This window comes from Hemitrygon akajei, chromosome 16 (assembly GCF_048418815.1).
Source record: "Hemitrygon akajei chromosome 16, sHemAka1.3, whole genome shotgun sequence".
In the NCBI taxonomy this organism is placed as follows: Eukaryota; Metazoa; Chordata; class Chondrichthyes; order Myliobatiformes; family Dasyatidae; genus Hemitrygon; species Hemitrygon akajei.
The window spans coordinates 35236725-35256803 of record NC_133139.1 but is presented as its reverse complement, the minus strand read 5'-3'; the positions used below and the strand labels follow the sequence as shown (position 1 = coordinate 35256803).

Below are 20079 nucleotides of genomic sequence, written 5' to 3'. Positions count from 1 at the left end.
GTGCAATTGCGAAACTTGCTATCATTATCATTCACAAGCTGAAACTTTGGTCCCATCCACCCACTGGCTTCTGAAACTTGAATTTTGCAAATCTTGGGATTACTTCCTTTTTTCGTCTTGGTATAATTCTGCACAGGGGCTTCAGACCTTGACCTTGGATATGTCCTTAACAATGTTATATGAGGGTGAACTAGCTATTGCTCTCTCACTGTTGACAGCTGGAGAGTAGGTTGGAAGTTAATGGTTCTAGTAAAGCAGTCCAATGGATATGGATTGCACACTTACAGGAAGAGGTTTTCCATGATGTAGGTATAGTCTGCACATCCACTATCAGGCAGGTAACAAGCAGCAAATACAATGATTGCATTCAATCCTTCACCATAATAGCCTACAAAGAAAAGAAACATTTTTAACTGGGATATACACACTTTCAAAAAGTGGGTGTTAAGGGATTGTAGATGCTAGAATTAGAAGGGGCACAACAAGGTCCTTCAACATAATTACACTTAAAGAACTAACCTTGGTTATGCCAATGGGAAGACAGACTTTAGAATGAGATAATTAGAAAAGAATTCTACTGAAATTTTAATGTTACTGACGGAAAACCACCAACCAATATTAGAATATGTGATAGAGAGTCCTGCTGAGTTAATGAATGAACTGCTAAATATCTGGTTAGGAATGAGAATGATGTTTACTAAGACTATAAATATTTGATACAATTATTTTTCTAGTATGGCAATGACAGGTAGAGTGGGCAGTGAAAAGTGGTATAGTTTGTGAGTGACATGGGCAATGGATGAATAAATATTAATTTCCATATATTTAGCAAAAATGAGTGCTTGAACAAATTGTTTCTTTGATACACAGAAGAATATGTAACAATGTAAATAGTAAGTAGGGTGTAGAATAATATTAAATTAATGTTGCAGAGAACATAATATTGTAGATTGTGTGTGGGCTGTGACGAAGTGAGTGAGTGAGTGGAGCTTCTGAATATTTTTTTTCTTAGCAGACTCCCAAACTCAATTTGAACATTTTTCTACTTCTGTAACTGTGATGCCTCTTATCTACACATGCCCTCATTCCCTCTTCCTATTTCTTAGTGGTTTGCCTCCTCCCCCAGCTGAGGCTCTGCATTAGAGTGGAAGTTTGCCTGTTCAGTTATATGTTTTACCTGTTCAATCCCAGCACGCCACTGTGCAACACAACATGCAGGATTCCTATGAACCCAGTGCATTTGATGTAATGAACCTCTCCATCAAAGATATCACAGGGAATATTTAGGCTTGAAATTTGCAAGTCCAGTTTTGGCAAAGAATGTGTTTAAAATGTCTCTGATAAGATTATTAAATCAACAGATTAAAACTCTCTTCACTGTCCATCAGACTGGTTGATCGTTCCTACCTCCGTGTGTTACCACTCTCATATATGGCCTGATGATTTTCATGTCAATCCTGTGCTCCTGTTCTCCGATGACGATTGTCCTCCACAGCCTCCCATTGGTGGCTTCACCATCCTCTGCTGTACCATCTTCAAAGGAGCCCCCCTTTCCACTGGGAGAATTTTTAGCACTTGCAACTGGAGTGTCATCTGGAAGACAGGCAGTGAGTGCATTGTGAATGTCCTTCATGAGTCTATGTGACCATACTATTAAATACTAAATATTAAATACTACGTGACCATCTTCATTTGATCAATCTTTCATTCCCTACACTTTCTCTCCCTTCTTCTCTTTTCTAAACAGTGTTCCACAAACACTGGGTAAAGTCTGGTACCTAAACTGACCAGATGTAAAAATCAGAGCCACAGGTGACACGGGCTGGCATCTGGGACCCCGGATGATTTGAACATAGGCACCAAACATAGCTACTATATATAACCCAGTAACCAGCTCGCACAGACCAAAGATCCATTCATGTAATTCTGACATACTGGACAGCAAAACTATAACCAATTTATTGACAGCCATTGTCATTTGATATTTCGTACTCCTTTCAAACATTTTCAAAGGAATCCATTAAAAAATTATATCAATGAGTTGGAAGAGTTAAACTAAAGCATTATAATCAGCTACGTGACATTCCTTGTTGCATCTGTCAAAGCTACTAACAGAATCTCAGGTTGGAGGAGCAAATCCTCATATTCCATCTGGGTAGCCTCCAACCTGACAGCATGAACCTTGATTTCTCTAACTTTCGGCAATTTCTCCATCTCCCCCTTCGCTCTTTTTCCATTCCTCATTCTGGCTACCCTCCTACCCCTTCTCTTCTCACCTGTGCATCACCTTCCACAGGTTCCCCTCTTCCTTCCCTTTCTCCCATGGTCCACTCTCCTAACAGATTCCTTCTTCTTCAGCCATTTACCTTTTTCATCCGTCACCTTCCAGCTTCTCACTTCATCCCCCTTCGTAACCTTCTACCTTCCCCCTCACCTTCTAGCTTGTGCTCCTTTCCTTCCTCCCACCTTCTTAATCTGGCTCTTCCCCCTTCCTTTACAGTCCTGATGAAGGGTCTCGGCCTTAAACATCGACTGTTTTCCCTTCCATAGAAGCTGCATGACCTGCTGAGTTCTGTGTGTGCTACTCTGGATTGTTAGCATCTGCAGAATCTCTTGTGTTACTAATAGAAATGGGAGGTCCACATAGGAGAGAAAGTAAGGCAGCATCAGTGAACTATTCATAGACTGTTATTCCAATGATTGCAGGTCAGTGTTAAACGTTGTCGCTATATTCATTAATTCAGCCAAACTACAGAGACTAAAAATTACTTTCTACCCCCATGTTGCTTGGTGTAAGTAACCATGCTCAGAAACCCTGACATATTGAAACATGCCTTCCATAAACTCCATGTAATCAAAGTAACTTTGACCTTACATTCCTAATTTAAGTCAATCTCAGTCAAGATTATATATAGTGGCCCGGGTTGGAGAACAGCGGATATATGGAGCAGGGTCCTCATTTGATTGTTTGAATTCTGCAATTTATATACATATAGTAGTCTCATTGCAGCAAACCAGAAGTATTACAATTCCACGACAGACAAGAGTATGATACAGTGTAATAGGTTAGATAGGCATCTTCCTTTACATAGAAGATCACTGGACCCCTTGTCATGGAAGGTGTTAACATTGAGTGGCAATAAATCATAAAAATTAGGAGCAAGATTTTGTAGCTAGGATGTGATTTTAGAGTGCAGGTATCCCCCACTTTTCGAAAGTTTGCTTTATGCCACTTCGCTTTTAAGAAAGACCTACATTAGTACCTGTTTTCACTAACCGAAAGAAATATAAAGAGGATTTTTGCTTTTACGAAAAAAGGCGAAAAGCAAAAATAGCGTTCAGTGTGAGCGGCGCCGCCCAGCTCCTTGCCCAGGAACTACACTCAGCACCTCGGCATCAAGCCGCCATGGCTTTGAACTGAGTCTGTGAGCATCTGTGCTTTATCTCAATTTATTTTGTGCATCCGTTAGCAAGATGTGTCCTAAAGTATCAGAAAAGCCTAAGAGAGCTCATAAGGGAGCTATGCTTAGCGTAAAACTGGATGCAATTAAGCGTTTTGATCGTGGTGAATGAAATAAAGACATTGTGAGTGCATTGAACTTGCCTGCATCCACCATTTGTACTATTTACACGCAGAGAGAAAGAATCTTGAAAGCTGCTGATGTTACTATTGGTTCTGCTTGTAGCAAAGTGGTCTCTTTTAGTCGGCATCATTCCTGCTTTTACTATACGTTAGTGTTATTTTAGGTTTTATGTGTTATTTGGTATGATTTGGTAGGTTATTTTTTGGGTCTGGGAACCCTCAAAAATTTTTCCCATATAAATTAATGGTAATTGCTTCTTCACCACGCCATTTCGGCTTACGAAAGGTTTCATAGGAATGCTCTACCTTCGGATAGTGGGGGAAACTTGTGCTATTATTCAATCTTATTATCTTTATAATGTGATAGCATAGAAAGTGGTATCTCTAATGTAAATTACGGTATTGATTTCTCACTGTCTTTCTTACTTATTTTTTGGCTTTCTGTTCTCTTTGCTTGTCAGTTACCGTAGATACTTTATTTTCTGTTCCATCCTGTTCCTCTTCCTTTCACTTCAGTTGAGAGGTTCTGGATAGTAAATGCCAATGAAAGGAGCCAGCAATACATTCAGACCAGTTTGGGTGCAGAAGTCTGAAAAATATGCCCTCGCCAACTCTCTCCCTAGTTTCCCAGTCTGATTTTATTCTCTACCTCTTCTTTATTTTTCCAATATTCCCATTACAACTTACAAAATTTCTATCCCTTTGAATTTCTATTCCACTTTGCATCCATCTCCTCTATCTCCACTGCTCACCTCATCTTTAATTAATCCTCCAAGCACTCCCGTCACTCCACTTATTAGTTCACAGGCTGGATAGTCTCTACATTCAAGCAGCTTTCTACATCCTCTCACCATTCTGTTTGTTTTTTTTTGTATTGGTTTTTCCCAGAAGTGTTGTTTGGATGCAATTTTTGTGTGTGTAAAAGAATGCCAATTCAACGAGTAGGTCATTTATCTACATTTTAATCTATTGGCGTCTTTCTCTGTAGGCTCTCCATCTTAAACTAATTCTTTTTTCTCTTCCAGGTTCCTCTCTCAAGCCCTTTCTGCTGGACACCAATGGCCATCTGCTCCTCAGTCTCTTTCATAATCCTTCTATATTTCAATCCCTTTTAATTTTAAGTCTATTCCACTGAGCCTTCTTTTACTCCTTTCCCTGTCTCTCTCAACCAATGCAATTAGTCATCTGAAATATATACCTAATCATAGTTTTTGAAAACTGAGTATGAACAGAAATAGATTATTAGTGAGGTTGTATAAGGTCACAGTTGGATCTCACTATAACCCTTGTTTTGATTTAGAAGTTATTGGTACATAAGGCAAGTATTACATGCCTCTCTTCAGCCCATCGCTTACAGAAGAGAATCCTGCCTTGATTCACTGAAAAAGGCAACAGATAAACTGAAGGAGAACGTTTTTAAGATTCAGTTAAAGCAAATGCCAACAAAATTTAACCTCCATGGTGGTATACAGGAAGAGGAGTTCACTTGTGAGACTTAGTCATCACAGCCATCATCCCATGATTCATCATTTTTCTCAGGTAGTTCTTGGGTTAGGTAGAGGTAAATAGTTTGCGAGGTCTATCTCCCTGAGACTTCGATATACAACATGTAGCTATCCCCTCATTTTCCAAAGTCATTTTAAGATAATCTGAGAAGCACAAACCTTGGTGATCACCTGCCTTGGATACTTGTGCATAAGTTTGCTGTATTCAGAACAATGTACAGCTCACTTTCAAATGGGTGTGGTGAATACATGTTCACAAATGACTTGTTTACATAAATAGGTCCCATTTTAGGTGTGAACACAAAAGCATACCGAAAAAACTTTTCATAAAATGTGAGAAAGACAGGACAGGAAGATAGGCTATGCATGCCGGAAGTTGCTGTGGACGATCACATTATAGCAAGATGGATATAAAGAGAGAACTTGTAAAGATAAATATTAGATTTTTTTATCTACTGCACAGTGTCACAATTAGTTCCTTCTGTATTTTTTACAATGCACTTTGTTGCTATCACATTTTTGTAATATATTTTACTATTTGATTTAATCCCTGCACGTTATCATCCACCATGTATTCAACAGTGAGATCAAATTGCTCTTGGGATTGGATTCAAAAGGTTCTGTAGTCACAATGCAGATTAAATTTATCAACAGATTGCAACTCACTTGCATGATAACCTGAAGCTATTCGCTTAATTTGTTCTCTTTGGTATTAGAATTAGTATTTTGTCTTAATGTTACACAAAATATTCCACGAGTCACTTTGCCATTTGGAAGAAGACACAAAATCAAACTGTTTTCCAGGCTTTATTTGGAGACAGCAGGAAAGATTCACACACCCATCATTACCTTTTAATGACAATGCTTAATGCTTGCATCATTACTAAATGAATACTTGTCATATCCATGGGAGACAGCTACACTATCCCACAGCTGGTAAGCTCTATTCACATTACACTGACATTACTTATACTGCATAGCCTTGCGTTTTGCAAGGCTACCCTGCCAGCAGGAAGCCTTATTAGTGATAAACACTGGGGAGAAAACTGAACCTACAATCTTCTAATCTCTAACTTGTGGATTTTTGCAGAATTAGTCTTTATACCAGTCTTGCTCTTTACTTGGGGAAAGACATCCTATCCACTCTGAGCCAAATATCTAGCAGACAACAATGGACCCATTACAGGGCAAACTGCACAGGCGTAATCAATAGTGAGCTCTGGGTAGGATAACTAAACAATAAGATTTCTTCTACACCATAGCTCACCCACTGTTTTTGAGCATTTTTAGGACTTGAATGCTTGGTGCTCTGACTTTTAATCCCTCATTATGGATACTCCTAAAAACCTGTGTCAAAGTAATATATACTTAGTGGCCACTTTATTGGGTACTGTACCTCCTGTACCTAATAAAGTGGCTACTGAGTATATCTAAATGGTCTTCTGATGCTGTAGACCACCCACGGCAAGGTTTGACGTGTTGTGCATTCAGGGATGCACACCACTGTTGGAACACGTGGTTATTCGAGTTACTGTTGCCTTATTGTCAGCTTGAACCAGATAAGCCGTTCTCTTCTGACTTCTTTCATTAACAAGGCATTTTTGGCCACAAAACTGCTGCTCTCTAGTTTTTTTTTTGTTTTTTGTACCATCCTCTGTAAACTCTAGGACTGTTGTACGTGAAAATCACAAGAGATCAGCAGTTTCTGAGATACTCAAACTACCCCATCTGGCACCAACAATCATTCCATGGTCAAAGTCAGTTAGATCCCATTTTTCCGCCCATTCTGATCTTTAGTTTGAACAACAACTGAACCTCTTGACCATGTCTGCATGCTTTTATGTGAGTTGCTGCTGTATGACTGGCTGATTTGATATTTGCATTAATGAGCAGGTGTACCCAATCATGTGGCCATCGAGTGAATGTTATAAGGATACAAAACCTTTGGGTGAGTTCCTCAAGGATCCTTCGCCTATATAAAAAAAATGTAGTCTAACAGTATGAATTCACGTCCACAATTGATTTGCTTTCAAAAGCATTTCCCAGTTCAGATAGGTGGAAATCATATTGAAACCCGAAGCAATTTCTCAAAATTACCTTCCCATTCCAACTCATTTCCATTTCCCAAATATTCCAGGGAGTCTGTCTCATCCGGAGTCTCCAGATCATCTACGTTAATGTCCAGGTCATCGGGTGTGTCCAGATAGTCATCAGACAGGATGGAGCCCTCACTCTGATCCAGGGAGATGTTAATTTCTGGTGCAACAAGAGTTTTGCGCTTTGGATTATTCCCATTAATATTCAATGTGTTAGGGGGCACTGGAAGCAAGGAAGAAACCGTTATTAGCATTACTAAGTGAGTGCCTCATTTAATAGAACATAGAACATAGAAATCTACAGCACATTACAGGCCCTTCGGCCTCACAATTTTGTGCCAACCATGTATCCTACTCTAGAAACTGACTGGAATTTCCCTACTGCATTCCCTCTATTGTTCTAAGTTCCATGTACCTATCAATTAATGTACATTAACAAGCAAAATTAAATTGTACTTCATTATAGCCCATGGCCCTTTAACCTCTGAAACCCAAGTTGGACATTTTGCAAAAGGAATCAAAATACCTTGTGAGGATTTGTAATAATATGTACTTGGTCACTGCCATCACACCTACATTTGATCTGTCTAATACATAGCTGTTAAATATTTCTATAAATTCATTCTGGGTGTCAGTGACAATGCCATGAAATGGCAGTAGGCGGAGGTTATCTTCTTGAAATCTTTTGCAGTAGTTTGGTATAACTGGATTCCTAGTGTCGTACTGACAAGGCTAGCATTTACTGTCCATCCTAATTGTCCTCAAGAAGGTGACAGTGAGCACCTTCATGAAATATTCCAGTCCTTTTGGGGAAGATGCATTGCAACAGTTTTGTTGGCTATTTACTTCTAAGATTTGGGTCCAGTGCCCAAATCTTCTTTAAATGAGTCAAATGGGCTTAAAAGACAACACATTTCCGACATCCAGATGTCTTTTTTCAAACTGAATTCAGATTTTCAAAGAGGCATGATTGGATTTAAGTATATTTTCTGCACTTCTACTGTAAAAATATAACCATTGCACCATTATTTCTGGGGGGGTGGGGTTGGTGGAGCTACAAAGAGTTAAGAAAAATAACAGAGAAAACAACATTTTCTAAATAGAGGCAGAAGTGCATTGTTCAGTGGGTAACAAAAGTCTTTTCACCTCTAGGTATAACGGCAATGATAGTCTGTTGAGTGGCACAAGAAATCAAGATCTATCTTTTGCTTAATAAATGTGGGTTTACCTCTAACCCAGACAGAAAGGATGAAGTTCCCTCTGTTGGCTGCAAGAGACAACAGGGAACAAATTTAAAGAGACCTTCATCCAATTAATCCACACACCATTGATCCCATTTAGAAAATAATAGCTGTCAAGGGCCTGTCCACTAACTAAACAGGTGGCTGATGAGGTGGAAATGGGAGTATGCCTCAAATGGGGCAGTTTAACTGCCCTTGTGGGAGGTAGACATAGTAGCGTAGTGGCTGGTGTAACACTTTACAGCACAAGCTGTAAAAGTGGAATTCAATTCCTGCTGCTGTCCATATATTCTTTCTGTGACCATATGTGTTTTTTCCAGGTAGATTTCAAAGACATAGGGACATAGGGTTAGGGTTAGTCAGTTGTGGGCATGCTATGTTGGTGTCAGAAGCGTGGCCATACTTGTGGGCAGCCCAGCACAATCCTTGTCGATTTCACACTTTGGAAACAATGCATTTCCTATGAACATGTGAAAAATAAAGCTAACCCATATCTTTACAATCTGTCCTTTGTTAAACCACAGGGCTGGTGATTAGTGTTTTGTTTCCCTAGCACTAACAGGTTTAATGCTGATGAATTCAAATTTACCACAAAATATAACAGATTGACTCACATGTTCTGTTTTCCAGAGCTGGTAATCGTCCGAGAACATCCATCGTTTGTTCCTCTGGTATTGGTCTGTAGAGTAAAATAAAATTATTGTACAGTAATTGATCGAAACTTAATTACATTACACAGTAGGTTGGTCAGTGACCTGAGGATTAACTACAGGTACACTGGCTCCATCCACTGCCTTGATTTTATATGCACTAATATACTCAGTATTCAAAAACAAAATTAATCTCACTTTTAAAATTATCAATAAAGATTCAGGTGAATATTAAGATCCCACTTCACAACATGAGAAGATTTCCACTGGTCATACATTTCACTGCAACTTTGGAATCTTCTTGTGCATAAATCTGCTATACATGAAAAGTAATTTAGTGAATAATACATATTGGAACATTGCCAAGGTGCTGCCTTAGTAACTATTTTGCTTCTCATCAAATGGATTTGGATTTCAGCTCACTCTTGCAGACATATAATAGCCAGATATTTTCTCTGCTTCAGTATTCAAATCCTGGCATTTCTATTGTGAACATCCTACAAGTTAATCATCATGATTTTTTTGTAATACTCTTGTCCATTTTTTCTATTGAATAGCCTAACGTTTACTAACCTCCATTATCTTGCCAAATTGCCATTCTTTATTTGTGATCTTAGGTAATCTTAGGTTACTCATTGGTGGGCATCATATTTGAAGTTAATAGTGAGGCAGAGAGTGTTAGTAGGCTATTCTAACCAAGGAACCTTCAGGGGGTAGGCTCTGTGTTCATGGAACACACTCACCGTTTATGAAAAGTGAAAATAATAAATGACTGGGACCAGGATCTCTAGCCTGGGGCTTTTTTCTCTCTCTGAGGCCAAGACCTGCAGGCCCAGTGCTCAATGTCATACTGGGCAGTCTGTTTACCTACAGAGAACGACACAGCAAAGTTCTGTAGGTGCCAGAATGAGTCCAAAATATTATTTACACTGCACATCAGCTGGTATTTTAGGCTGCTCTAGGTGTGGGGAAATTGTACCACTAATCCTCAGACTGTGCTGTTTTATTCACACACTTGCAGCAGTACAGGGCAGCATGAACCATGGGAATCCAGGTTTAAACGCTGCAGGATAACTGGATTCAAAATGGAAGTGCACGAGTGAAGAGCTGGGCAGTGCTGCATTTTGTTGCACTGATCTAATAATTAAACACCGGTATATAATCAAATATGCATAACACCTCAAGCATCAGCAGATTCAAATTCTTATAAGCACAGCAAACAAACCAAAGGACTGTAAACACATTTAAATTTGTTCAAATATTAATATCTTGTTTCATTTTTACACAACTATTCAGGACATCGCACTCAGATCAAAATGGTATCTTACCTTGTTGGCAAGGATTTATTGACATCAGGGCACAAGTAAAAAGAACGTGTAGAAATAATCCTTCCTTTGCAGAAACATGTCTGGCAAAACAGTTGGGATTTACAGTCCTATCACCATCTTTTTGGATATATCTGTTACATGATTGAGGTAAGTTTCCATGTAAGGAATATTATATTAGTAAACTCACACCCCCTTTGTGAATTGAATGGAACAAGCTAAGCAATTCCAATAAGTGAGATGCACACTGAGCATGTCCAACATCTCCATGGGGATCGACTTCTCTTTAGGCTGAAAGGAACAAAGAATTAATCCTGGACAAAAGGGCACAGTTTTATACCTATCTGCTATATTTTGAAGTATTCTTACTTTGGCACACACTGAATGATTTTGTTTACACCTGCTTTTAAATCATTTATGTTTTGGAAGCAAAATATAAAAAATGTTTTTGATTCAGATGGAAATATACTTTATTACTGCAATTTTAGCTACTGAAAGGTTTCCTCCATCTGTCTAGAAAGAGGAAGCTAAATTCTTGCTGCTGCATAGGTTCCACTGACACCATCATCAGTTCGTACTTCAGAGTCGAACTATACTGAATGGGACCATTTTCCAAGGGCAAGGAATAAAATTGGATGGCTGCAAGTATTATTTGTAATTTTGACATTTCATATTCTCCCTTTATAATGCAGTCAACTTTCATACATATTATATAATCCAGTTTGCAGCCAGTACCCAGTACTACATAAAGATGTTGACAATCCTATGATTGTTTCAACAATATTCTATGATACTATACCATTTTAAAAAAGTGAATGGTTCCACATTATCTAGGTTAGAGGTGAAATCAACTAGATGATATATAATTAATAAATAGTCTATTTGGAATTACAATTGAATTAGAGGACACTGTATTAGTAACAAATTGCATCCTGAATGCTGCCATGTCAGTCCTATCTACAGTGGTCTCAAGCTCCTGTCGTCAACTTCATGAGGCTGATATTTCCACTTCATTCATACAGACAGGGCAGCCATCTGTTGATGTCTGTGACCTTAACAGCAAAGTATAATTAAAGCTTTGTGGAAAGGATGCACATATAATGGTTTGGGAAAGAATTTGCTGTGACATTCCAAAGAGATATGTATTGTAACAATCCATGGGTTTCTGAAAATTTCAGCCCACTCTATGTTTGGCTATTTTTTGCTTTCAGTTTTTCATTCTTTCTTCACACTGAATGTTGATTTTATAGAAGTTGTCTAGAATCTGGAATTGACCTGCTGTCTCTAATTCAAATATGCAGCACAATAGAAATTTAAACACCTGCATCCTGTAATTAATGGGCACTGGATTGTCTCTACAGTTCCAGAAAATTCACATTAAATTGCCTCAAGGTATATAGGATCATCACACTGGCTCAGCTACTCTTGGGTACTTTGCCGGGATAAGCTAAAATATTGACAGGAAATACTTAGCAGTTTTTTTGGACGGATAAAATAGTTAACATTTCAGTTTAATGATATTTTGTGGAGACCTGAAATGCTCATTTTCCTTCTTTCTCCTTCATGACACAGTGAGAATATCCAACAATATTCCAAATATCCATCATCTGGGAAGCTGGGATCAGCTGCAGGTCCACATCCACAATTTCCCTACCTTCACTGTTGCCTCGGTGAGCTGATTTCTGGAGCCTTGCTTTGGATAATACTAATTTAATAAGCCACTTTCCAATTGCTAGTGGGTAATGGGAGAACTTCACTTTCTTGTTCTAACAGCATCACCCACTCACTGTTGTCAGAGTTTCGAGTAAGGCCACAATTGAGAAGTATTTCATTGGCTGCAAGATTATCTTACTACAATGAAAAGCACTACATAAAAGCAATACTATTCCTTGTTTCTATTATTGGACAGCAAAGCAACAAGAGGGAATAGAAAATGTGTTCAAAATCCAACACAGCTGCAGAATTTAATTTCAGTCGATTAAATAGCTACTATCCACGATGATAAAATGAATTTCAAATGGTTCAATAATGTTCTTTTGGGAACAGGTGTTCCATCCATCTCATGGTTCTGAGGTAAGACATCGATGTCATTCAGATGGGGAGTCAAAAGATGGAAGGTTGGGTTTTGAATCTGGCTGGTCTTCACACATTGCATAAAATAAACAGAACTATCCCAGCAATTATGAGAGAGGTTCATTCTCATGATAGAGTAGACTAATTTTCCCTCAAAGAGGACCATTGCCTTGAGATTGCGATTAAAACAGAGATACAAATGCAATTCATATCAGAAAGAGCCTAGACAAGTTTTTTTATGTGAAGTAAAATAATTCTGAAAATTGTGCTCCTCAACATCTAAGTGCATTCTTAATGATTGTTAATTTCAGCACCAAGCGATCAGAGTTCCAGACCACAATAGGTCACTTCAAGCAATGATCAGAGAACTAACCATGATACAGTAGGAATACTTTGTATGGAATAGGCACTTCCTACCTAACAGATTTGGTGTTAAGGGAGCTAGGGCTTTACTCTTTGGAGAGAAGGAGGATGAGAGGAGACATGATAGAGGCGTACAAGATATTAAGAGGAATAGACAGAGTGGACAGCCAGCGCCTCTTCCCCAGGGCACCACTGCTCAGTACAAGAGGAGATGGCTTTAAGGTAAGGGGAGGGAAGTTCAAGGGGGATATTAGAGGAAGGTTTTTCACTCAGAGAGTGGTTGGTGCGGGAATGCACTGCCTGAGTCAGTGGTGGAGGCAGATACACTAGTGAAGTTTAAGAGACTACTAGATAGGTATATGGAGGAATTTAAGGTGGGGGGTTATATGAGAGGCAGGGTTTGAGGATCGGCACAACATTGTGGGCTGAAGGGCCTGTAATGTGCTGTACTATTCTATGATCTATGTTCTATGTTCTAAATACTCTTGGTACTAATCAACAAGCTTCAAAGCTGAGGCCTCTGTACCTCCCTCTGCAACTGAGTCCTTGACTTTTCATCCAGACCGTAGTCAGTCCAGACTGATATTAATATCTCGCTGGCAATCAACACAGGTACACCTCAAGGATGCATTCTTTGCCGTCTGCTCTACCCCCTCTACACTCATGAATTTGTGCCCAGGCACAGCTCAAATACCATCTATGAATTCAATTTCAAGTTCAAATTCAAGTTTAATTGTCATTCAGCCACACATGAATTCCATGAATACGGCCAAACAGAACAGTGTTACTCTGGAGCCAAAGTGTAGAACACAGTACCAACAGTCACACACAGCACAGGGCACAGATAGCATGTATAAGATATCAGTAAAATACAGTTACACAAAAAAATACAGTCCAGGACCCTGAGTCCATCAACATCTCAGCAGTCTGCAGTCGAACACATTCTTGGTGATGACACCTCTTTTGTTGGCAGAATCTCAGATAGTGATGAGGAAGTGAACAGGAGAGTGATAGATCGGCTGGTTCAGTGGTATCGCAACAACAAACTTGCACTCAATGTCAGCAAGACTAAGGAATTCACTATGGACGTAAGGAAGGAGAACACACACTGGTCCTCATTGAGGGGTCAGCAATGGAAAGGATGAGCAGCTTTAACTTCCTGGGTGTCAACATCTCAAAAGATCTATCCTGGGCCCAACACATTGATGCAAAGAAGGTACATGAGTGGCTAGATTTCATTCAGGAGTTTGTGCGGGTTTGTATGTCATCAAAGACTCTAGAGCAACTTTCTACAGATGTATAAATATATATAGATGTCTCTCTGTGGAGAACACACTGACTAGTATGGAGGTTTGCAAGAGGCTACAGAAGGTTGTAGACCTAGACAGCTCCATCATGGACATAACCCTCCCCATCACTGAGGACTTTTCAAAAGGTGGTGCCCTAAGAAGGCGCCATCCATCATTAAGAACCCTCACCATTCAGGACATGCTGTCTTCTCATTAATATCATCAGGGAAGAGGTACCGGAGCCTGAAGATGCCCACTCAATGTTTCCAGAGCAGCTTCTTCAGATTTCTGAATGGTCCATGAACCCATGAACACTACCTCACAATCACTATTTTGCACTACTTGCAATGAATTACATGACATATATCAGTGATAATAAACCCTTTACTGATTCTGATTCAGCGTGTATTATTCTAGTGCTAAAATTTCTTCGGTGATCATGGTGTAGTTCTGGATTCCAACCACCAGGTGGTTCTCTAGAACAAATCTATGAAATCTCCCAATTCCAGTCATATAAGGAAATATGAAATTTAGGGGACTGGTCTCACTCCAGGATTTAACATGAAACCCAGCCCAGCACTGAGCTCTCATCCTCCAGATAAGGTTTGATAATAATTCAGGCATGAAAGCAGCTAGTTGGCTCTATTAGAAGCTGGCTGTTTGCTCAAAGTTCCCATATTCTTTTCCTTTTCAAACACAGGAGTACACTCTGTGGTCACTTTATTAGGTACAGAAGATAAGTAATAAAGTGGCTACTGAATGTATTTCTGTATGCTCATGCCCATCCACTTCAAGGTTCAACGTGTTGTGCATTCAAAGATGCTCTTCTGCTCACTATTGTTGTAGTGCATGGTTATTTGAATTACTGTTGCCAGCTTGAGCCAGTCTGACCATTCTCCTCTGACTTCTCTCATTAACAAGGCATTTTGGCCTAAGAACTGGTGCTCGCTGATGTTTCTTTGTTTCTTGCACCTTTCTCTGTAAACTCCAGAGACTGTTGTGCATGAAAATCCCAGATCAGCAGTTTCTGAGGTACTCAAACCTCCCTATTGGGCACCAACAATCATTCCACGGTTAAAGGCACTTAGATCACATTTGTTCCACATTCTGAAGCTTAGTCTGAACAACAGTGGAACCTCCTGACCACATCTGTGTGCTTTTATGCATTGAGTTGCTGCCACATAGATATTTGCATCAATGAGCAGGTGTACCTAATAAAATGGCCACTGACTATAATTCTCTTCCAAAAGTTGTATTTGTTTCTTCCATTGACTTTCTGAGCTGTGATTTTCCTTGTTTCTTTTTTTTTAAATCACTGTTCTAGTCTTTGATTAACAACAATTGTGCCAGTGGAAACAGTTTCTCATTTGCGCTATCAATCACTATCATAAATTCAAATCCCTTCCTTTCCTACCATATTCTGGTCTTTCAAGAAAGACACAACACTCTGGCTAATTGCTTTCAAGTGGATTATAAAGGTGTAGCTAAATACCTTACTTTTGCATTCTGTGATACATTATAAAGCCCTGGACCCCCGCCCCAGGTATTTTTAGCAGGCTTCTTCTGAACTGCTAACACTATGTTATCTTCCGGCAATTCCACTGGTAGAGATCTAACTGGACGAGCATTGACTGCAGTAAAAAGCTGCAAATGCCTGAAATCCGAAAACAAATCTTAAAATGTTGGAAGCACCCAGAAGGACAAGCAACGTCGGTAGGGGCAAAAGCAGATCTGACTTCAGATCAGGGATTCCTCATCAAAACTGGAATGTGTTAATTGTTCTCTGATCAACACTGTTCTACTCCTGACTGATACAACTTTGATCAGCATTTCCTACCTTAATTTTGCAAGAACCATTTCATTGCCAAGTCAACATTCCTTCTGCAATTGTTCATAGTTAAAGAGTTGTTTGTGGCATTATTATTGGAGTATTTGGCTGCAACAGCTTATAAAAGATTGACCCCTGTGATTGTATAAAGTTAATTTGATTCAAAAGGAATAACAGGAATTTAAGTATTAACATTTTACATGCACTTATTGGACTGAGCTATATACAGTAGTTGACCCATTGCTGCAAACACTACCTTTAATTTATTAATTACTTTTTACTCAAAATTGTTCTTTCGTTCTCTCATGAAGATATGAATAGTTGTCGAACTAGCCTATCCAAGCCAGTTTCTTCTTTGATATATGACAGAGTCTATTCAGCTGCATGAATATTGCAATACTTAGCTACAATATTTTCTCTTGCTTTCACAGCCAGAGAGCAGATTGCCCAGCAGGGATCCCAGAAATCAGGATTAGGGACCCAGTTGATCTCTTTCCCCACCTGAATCCTCCACCATTCTTTAGATCAGCGGCAAGATTGCCATCCATTCAGCTAAGACATTGAAAGCCGAGGTTTAAAATTATGTTATTGAAAGTCTGCAAGGTTATGCAATGAATTTGAATCCACTGTGGTGAGGCAGGCAGTGAAAGAGTTAACACCATAAATATCTGCAGCACGGCTTTGTGTCTCTGAGGGCCCACGGCTTCCACAAGAGTGATCCCACTGGAAATTGATGGGCTGTCAGTTTTCATGTAAATGAGTAGATATGCAAACATCTGGATAACTAACCTGGGAAAATCATCATCTTGCCACTCCTCCTTCAGCTCAACATTTTCCATCCGAAGTGCTGCCTCGCTGGTCCCCATCAGAATCCCAAAGATGGAGGGCACAAAAACATCCAGCAACTAAACAGATACAATAATTGATATTTATTAGCTGCTGTTAAAAAAAACCTTCAACACAACTGCATAAATTCATAGCAAGGCTCCATCAGGACAGCATCAAAATAACAACAAAAATGGCAACGTGAAAAGAATACTTACATTCTTTGTGTTATTCTTCGTGGCTCGTTATTTTAACAAGAAATGGTCCTTTTGTCCATTTCCTATGTATTCCTCCCTCTATTTGTTCTCAAGCCGACGACGTAAATTGTTAATTCTAAAAACAGCAGCTGAGGCAGCTGGTCCTAAGCCCCACACTTGATCGACAATCTTCCTCTGCCGGGTCTGCTCTCAGCAACATTATGGATGCAGATGCCAATCAGAGGTTTATTTTTTTCATTGCTTGCAGACTCCTGTTAGGTATGGTGCTGCGTAGAGAGGTAGTTACCAGATTGGCACACACATCAGCAACAGTAGCCTGATTCTGATTGGTGGTACACTGTGATGAAATCTGCAAACACCATCCAATCACCAAAAGGAGAAATCTGAATATATTATTCAATCTGTTTCCATATCTCACCTTTCCTTGTTTTAATCATGTCTGATCTGTTTTATCTGCATCCTTTCCCTTTATTACTCTATTTTTAATACAGTACACCTGCTTCCTCCAACGTACAAACAATTCCCTTCACTGAACAATACTTTGATAGAGGGTGTAAATGCTGTGTGGTGTAAGAGGTTTGTACAATATATATCAGACAGTTGCCAAATGTGTGCACAGCATGAATATGGCCCCAGGCCAGCAGACAATCTCTGTAAGGATTCTATTTTCAGATGCAGATAAAAGACGCTGCTGTAATTATGCATACAAAAATTCGGTATTTCTCATCTTCCCTCTCTTGGAGATACAGAACACAATGATAAACTGAGCTCAGTACTGCCTGTGAGTTTACCGCTCAAATGTTCATCATGCCCACACACTGATTTGTAGCATGAATTGGCTCGGGTGTCACATTGTTCAGGACATAAGCGGGTGCAGATGACTTCCATTAGAATGATCCAAAGCAGTTGAATCATCACATCAGTCATGGTGCAATGCTGAATTACCACCAGAGAGTTATTGTCTATTCTGAACCTTGCACGGCTGAGTGTGGGCTCAGTTGCAGTTCGTACCCAGCCTGTTGCTAAGTAAACAGGTGATTATCTCTTTTCCAATTGATACCTTTTGGCAGTTGCTACAGCTCTACAGATGTTGCATTGGCTTCAAGCTGCAAAAACAAAATCAAAAAGATACACCAGGTGTGGAAGAACTGCTACTGACTTTACTGGTTCTGTACAAACAAGTTTCTCTCAGACAGAAACATATTGGAAGATATGGTATGTAATTATTGTTGAGTGTACTGAGGCACAAAGACGTAGACTGGGACGTAGACGTAGACGTAGAATTCATCTCTAGCATATTCAGGAGCCTGATAGTAGTGAAATGGAAGCTATCCTTGAGTCTGGTGGTTCACACTTCCAAGCTTTTGTATCTTCTGCTGAACGGGAGAGGAAAGATGAGCTGAAGATGCCTTTGATTATTTTGGCTGCAGGAAGTGTAGACAGAGTCAATGGAGGGGAGAGTGGTTGCATTCACACCCTCTGCATTTTCCTGCAGGTGCATGGAGCAGTTTCTGTACCAAGTTGTGATGCACCCAGATAGGATGCTTTCTATAGTGCATCTATAAAACTTGGTAAGTCATTGGGGACATGCCGAGTTTCTTTCGCTGTCTGAGGAAGTAAAGGCTTTGCTGTCCTTTTTTGGCCAGAGTATAAATTTTGCTGGATGAAGACACATGGAGAGTGGTGGGCCGCAATGAGCTGCCAGATGAAGTTGTAAATGCGGGCTCACTTTTAACATTTAAGAAAAACTTGGACAGGTACATGGATGAGAGGTGTATGTTGGGATATGGGCCAGGTGCAGGTCAGTGGGACTAGGCAGAAAAATGGTTTGGCACAGCCAAGAAGGGCCAAAAGGCCTGTTTCTGTGCTGTAATGTTCTATGGTTCTAAGTTGTTGGTAGTATTTAAACCTAGGAACCTTAAGTTCTTTAACATTTCCAGCTGAGGACCATCGATATAGACAGGGACTTGTACTTCAATCCTCTTCCTGAAGTCAATGAACCATCCTTCATTTTGCTGACACTGAGGCAGAGGTCGTGATAAAGCTCTCTATCCTCTTCCTGTACTCCACCTCATCGTTGTTTGAGATCCAGCCCACTACGGTAGTGTCATCTGAATTACAGCAGAATTTGGCCACACACTGTTAAGTGTTTAAGGAGTATACTAAAGAGACTGAGAAGGCAGCCTTGCTCCCTCTGTGATATCCGGGAGATCGAGAAGTCAAGAGTCTTAGATAACTACATTTGAAGCTCATCTCAGATCACATGGATTAGTTAGAACAGCAGTAGACTGACTGAAGAGTATGTAGGAGGCATAAATGCTATAGATAACAGTTTTAGGAAAGGAGCTGCAGTGTAGGTTCAGTCAAATAGATGGGTGACTACCAGGAATGACAAGCAGGTACACAGTAATCTTATGTGGCTATTCTGCTCACTAACAAGTATACTATTTTGGATACTGTTAAGGCCTATAGCATGTCAGGGGAAAAATGCCACAAGCTAGTGCCACTGAGAGCAACAGCACAACAAATGGCAAGGAAGGTTAAAGTGTAGGCAAACAGTAGTGACAAGGGACTCCATAGTCAGGGACACTAGATAGGGGTTTCTATGGCTCAGGATGGTGTGATTCCTCCCTGATGCCAGGATCAGCGATGTCTTTGATGGGTGGAAGAAATTCTGAAAGAGGAGGGTGAAGAGTGAGAGGTCATGATATTAACAGCATTGGAAGGAAGTGAGATGAGGAATTAGGCAACAGCTTAAAGGGCACAACCGTACTTCTTGCAATCTCAGGATTACTTCCAGTACCACTAGCTGGTGAGGGTAGAAATAGGATAGACTGAATAAATGTGTGGCTGAAGAGCTTGTGCAGGTGGGAAGGACCATTGGGATCTCTTCTAGAGCAGAGGTCACATGTGTAACAGAAAACAGGATGCATCTGAACTGAAGGGGAACAATATCCCTGCAAGATGATTTGCCACTAAGGCTCAGGATGGTTTAAACTAGTTTAGTAGGGGTTGGAGCCCAGCGTAATAGTGTATCAGATGAAGAGGTTGAAGTAAACATAGAGGTTACCGTAAGCAAGTTC

At 39.9% G+C, this 20079-nt stretch overlaps 1 protein-coding gene across 3 annotated transcripts in view; it reads right to left on the bottom strand.

Annotated features, from left to right (window-relative positions):
• The window catches only part of LOC140739978 (caytaxin-like), a 40434-nt gene extending 23065 nt beyond the window's left edge, over positions 1–17369 (bottom strand). Inside the window, exons 1-6 of one of the 3 annotated variants that reach the window (XM_073068706.1) lie at positions 16997–17369; positions 16743–16858; positions 9040–9104; positions 7186–7407; positions 1408–1593; positions 286–388 (exon numbers count right to left, since the gene is read on the bottom strand). In XM_073068706.1, the coding sequence (XP_072924807.1) occupies positions 286–388; positions 1408–1593; positions 7186–7407; positions 9040–9104; positions 16743–16819 (653 nt within the window). In that variant the 5' untranslated portion in view covers positions 16820–16858; positions 16997–17369. Of the gene's footprint in view, positions 1–285; positions 389–1407; positions 1594–7185; positions 7408–9039; positions 9105–10403; positions 10910–16742; positions 16859–16996 lie in introns of those variants that run through there. The other 2 variants (XM_073068705.1, XM_073068707.1) reach the window with 2 other exon arrangements.
• Positions 17370–20079: the final 2710 nt, after the last annotated feature.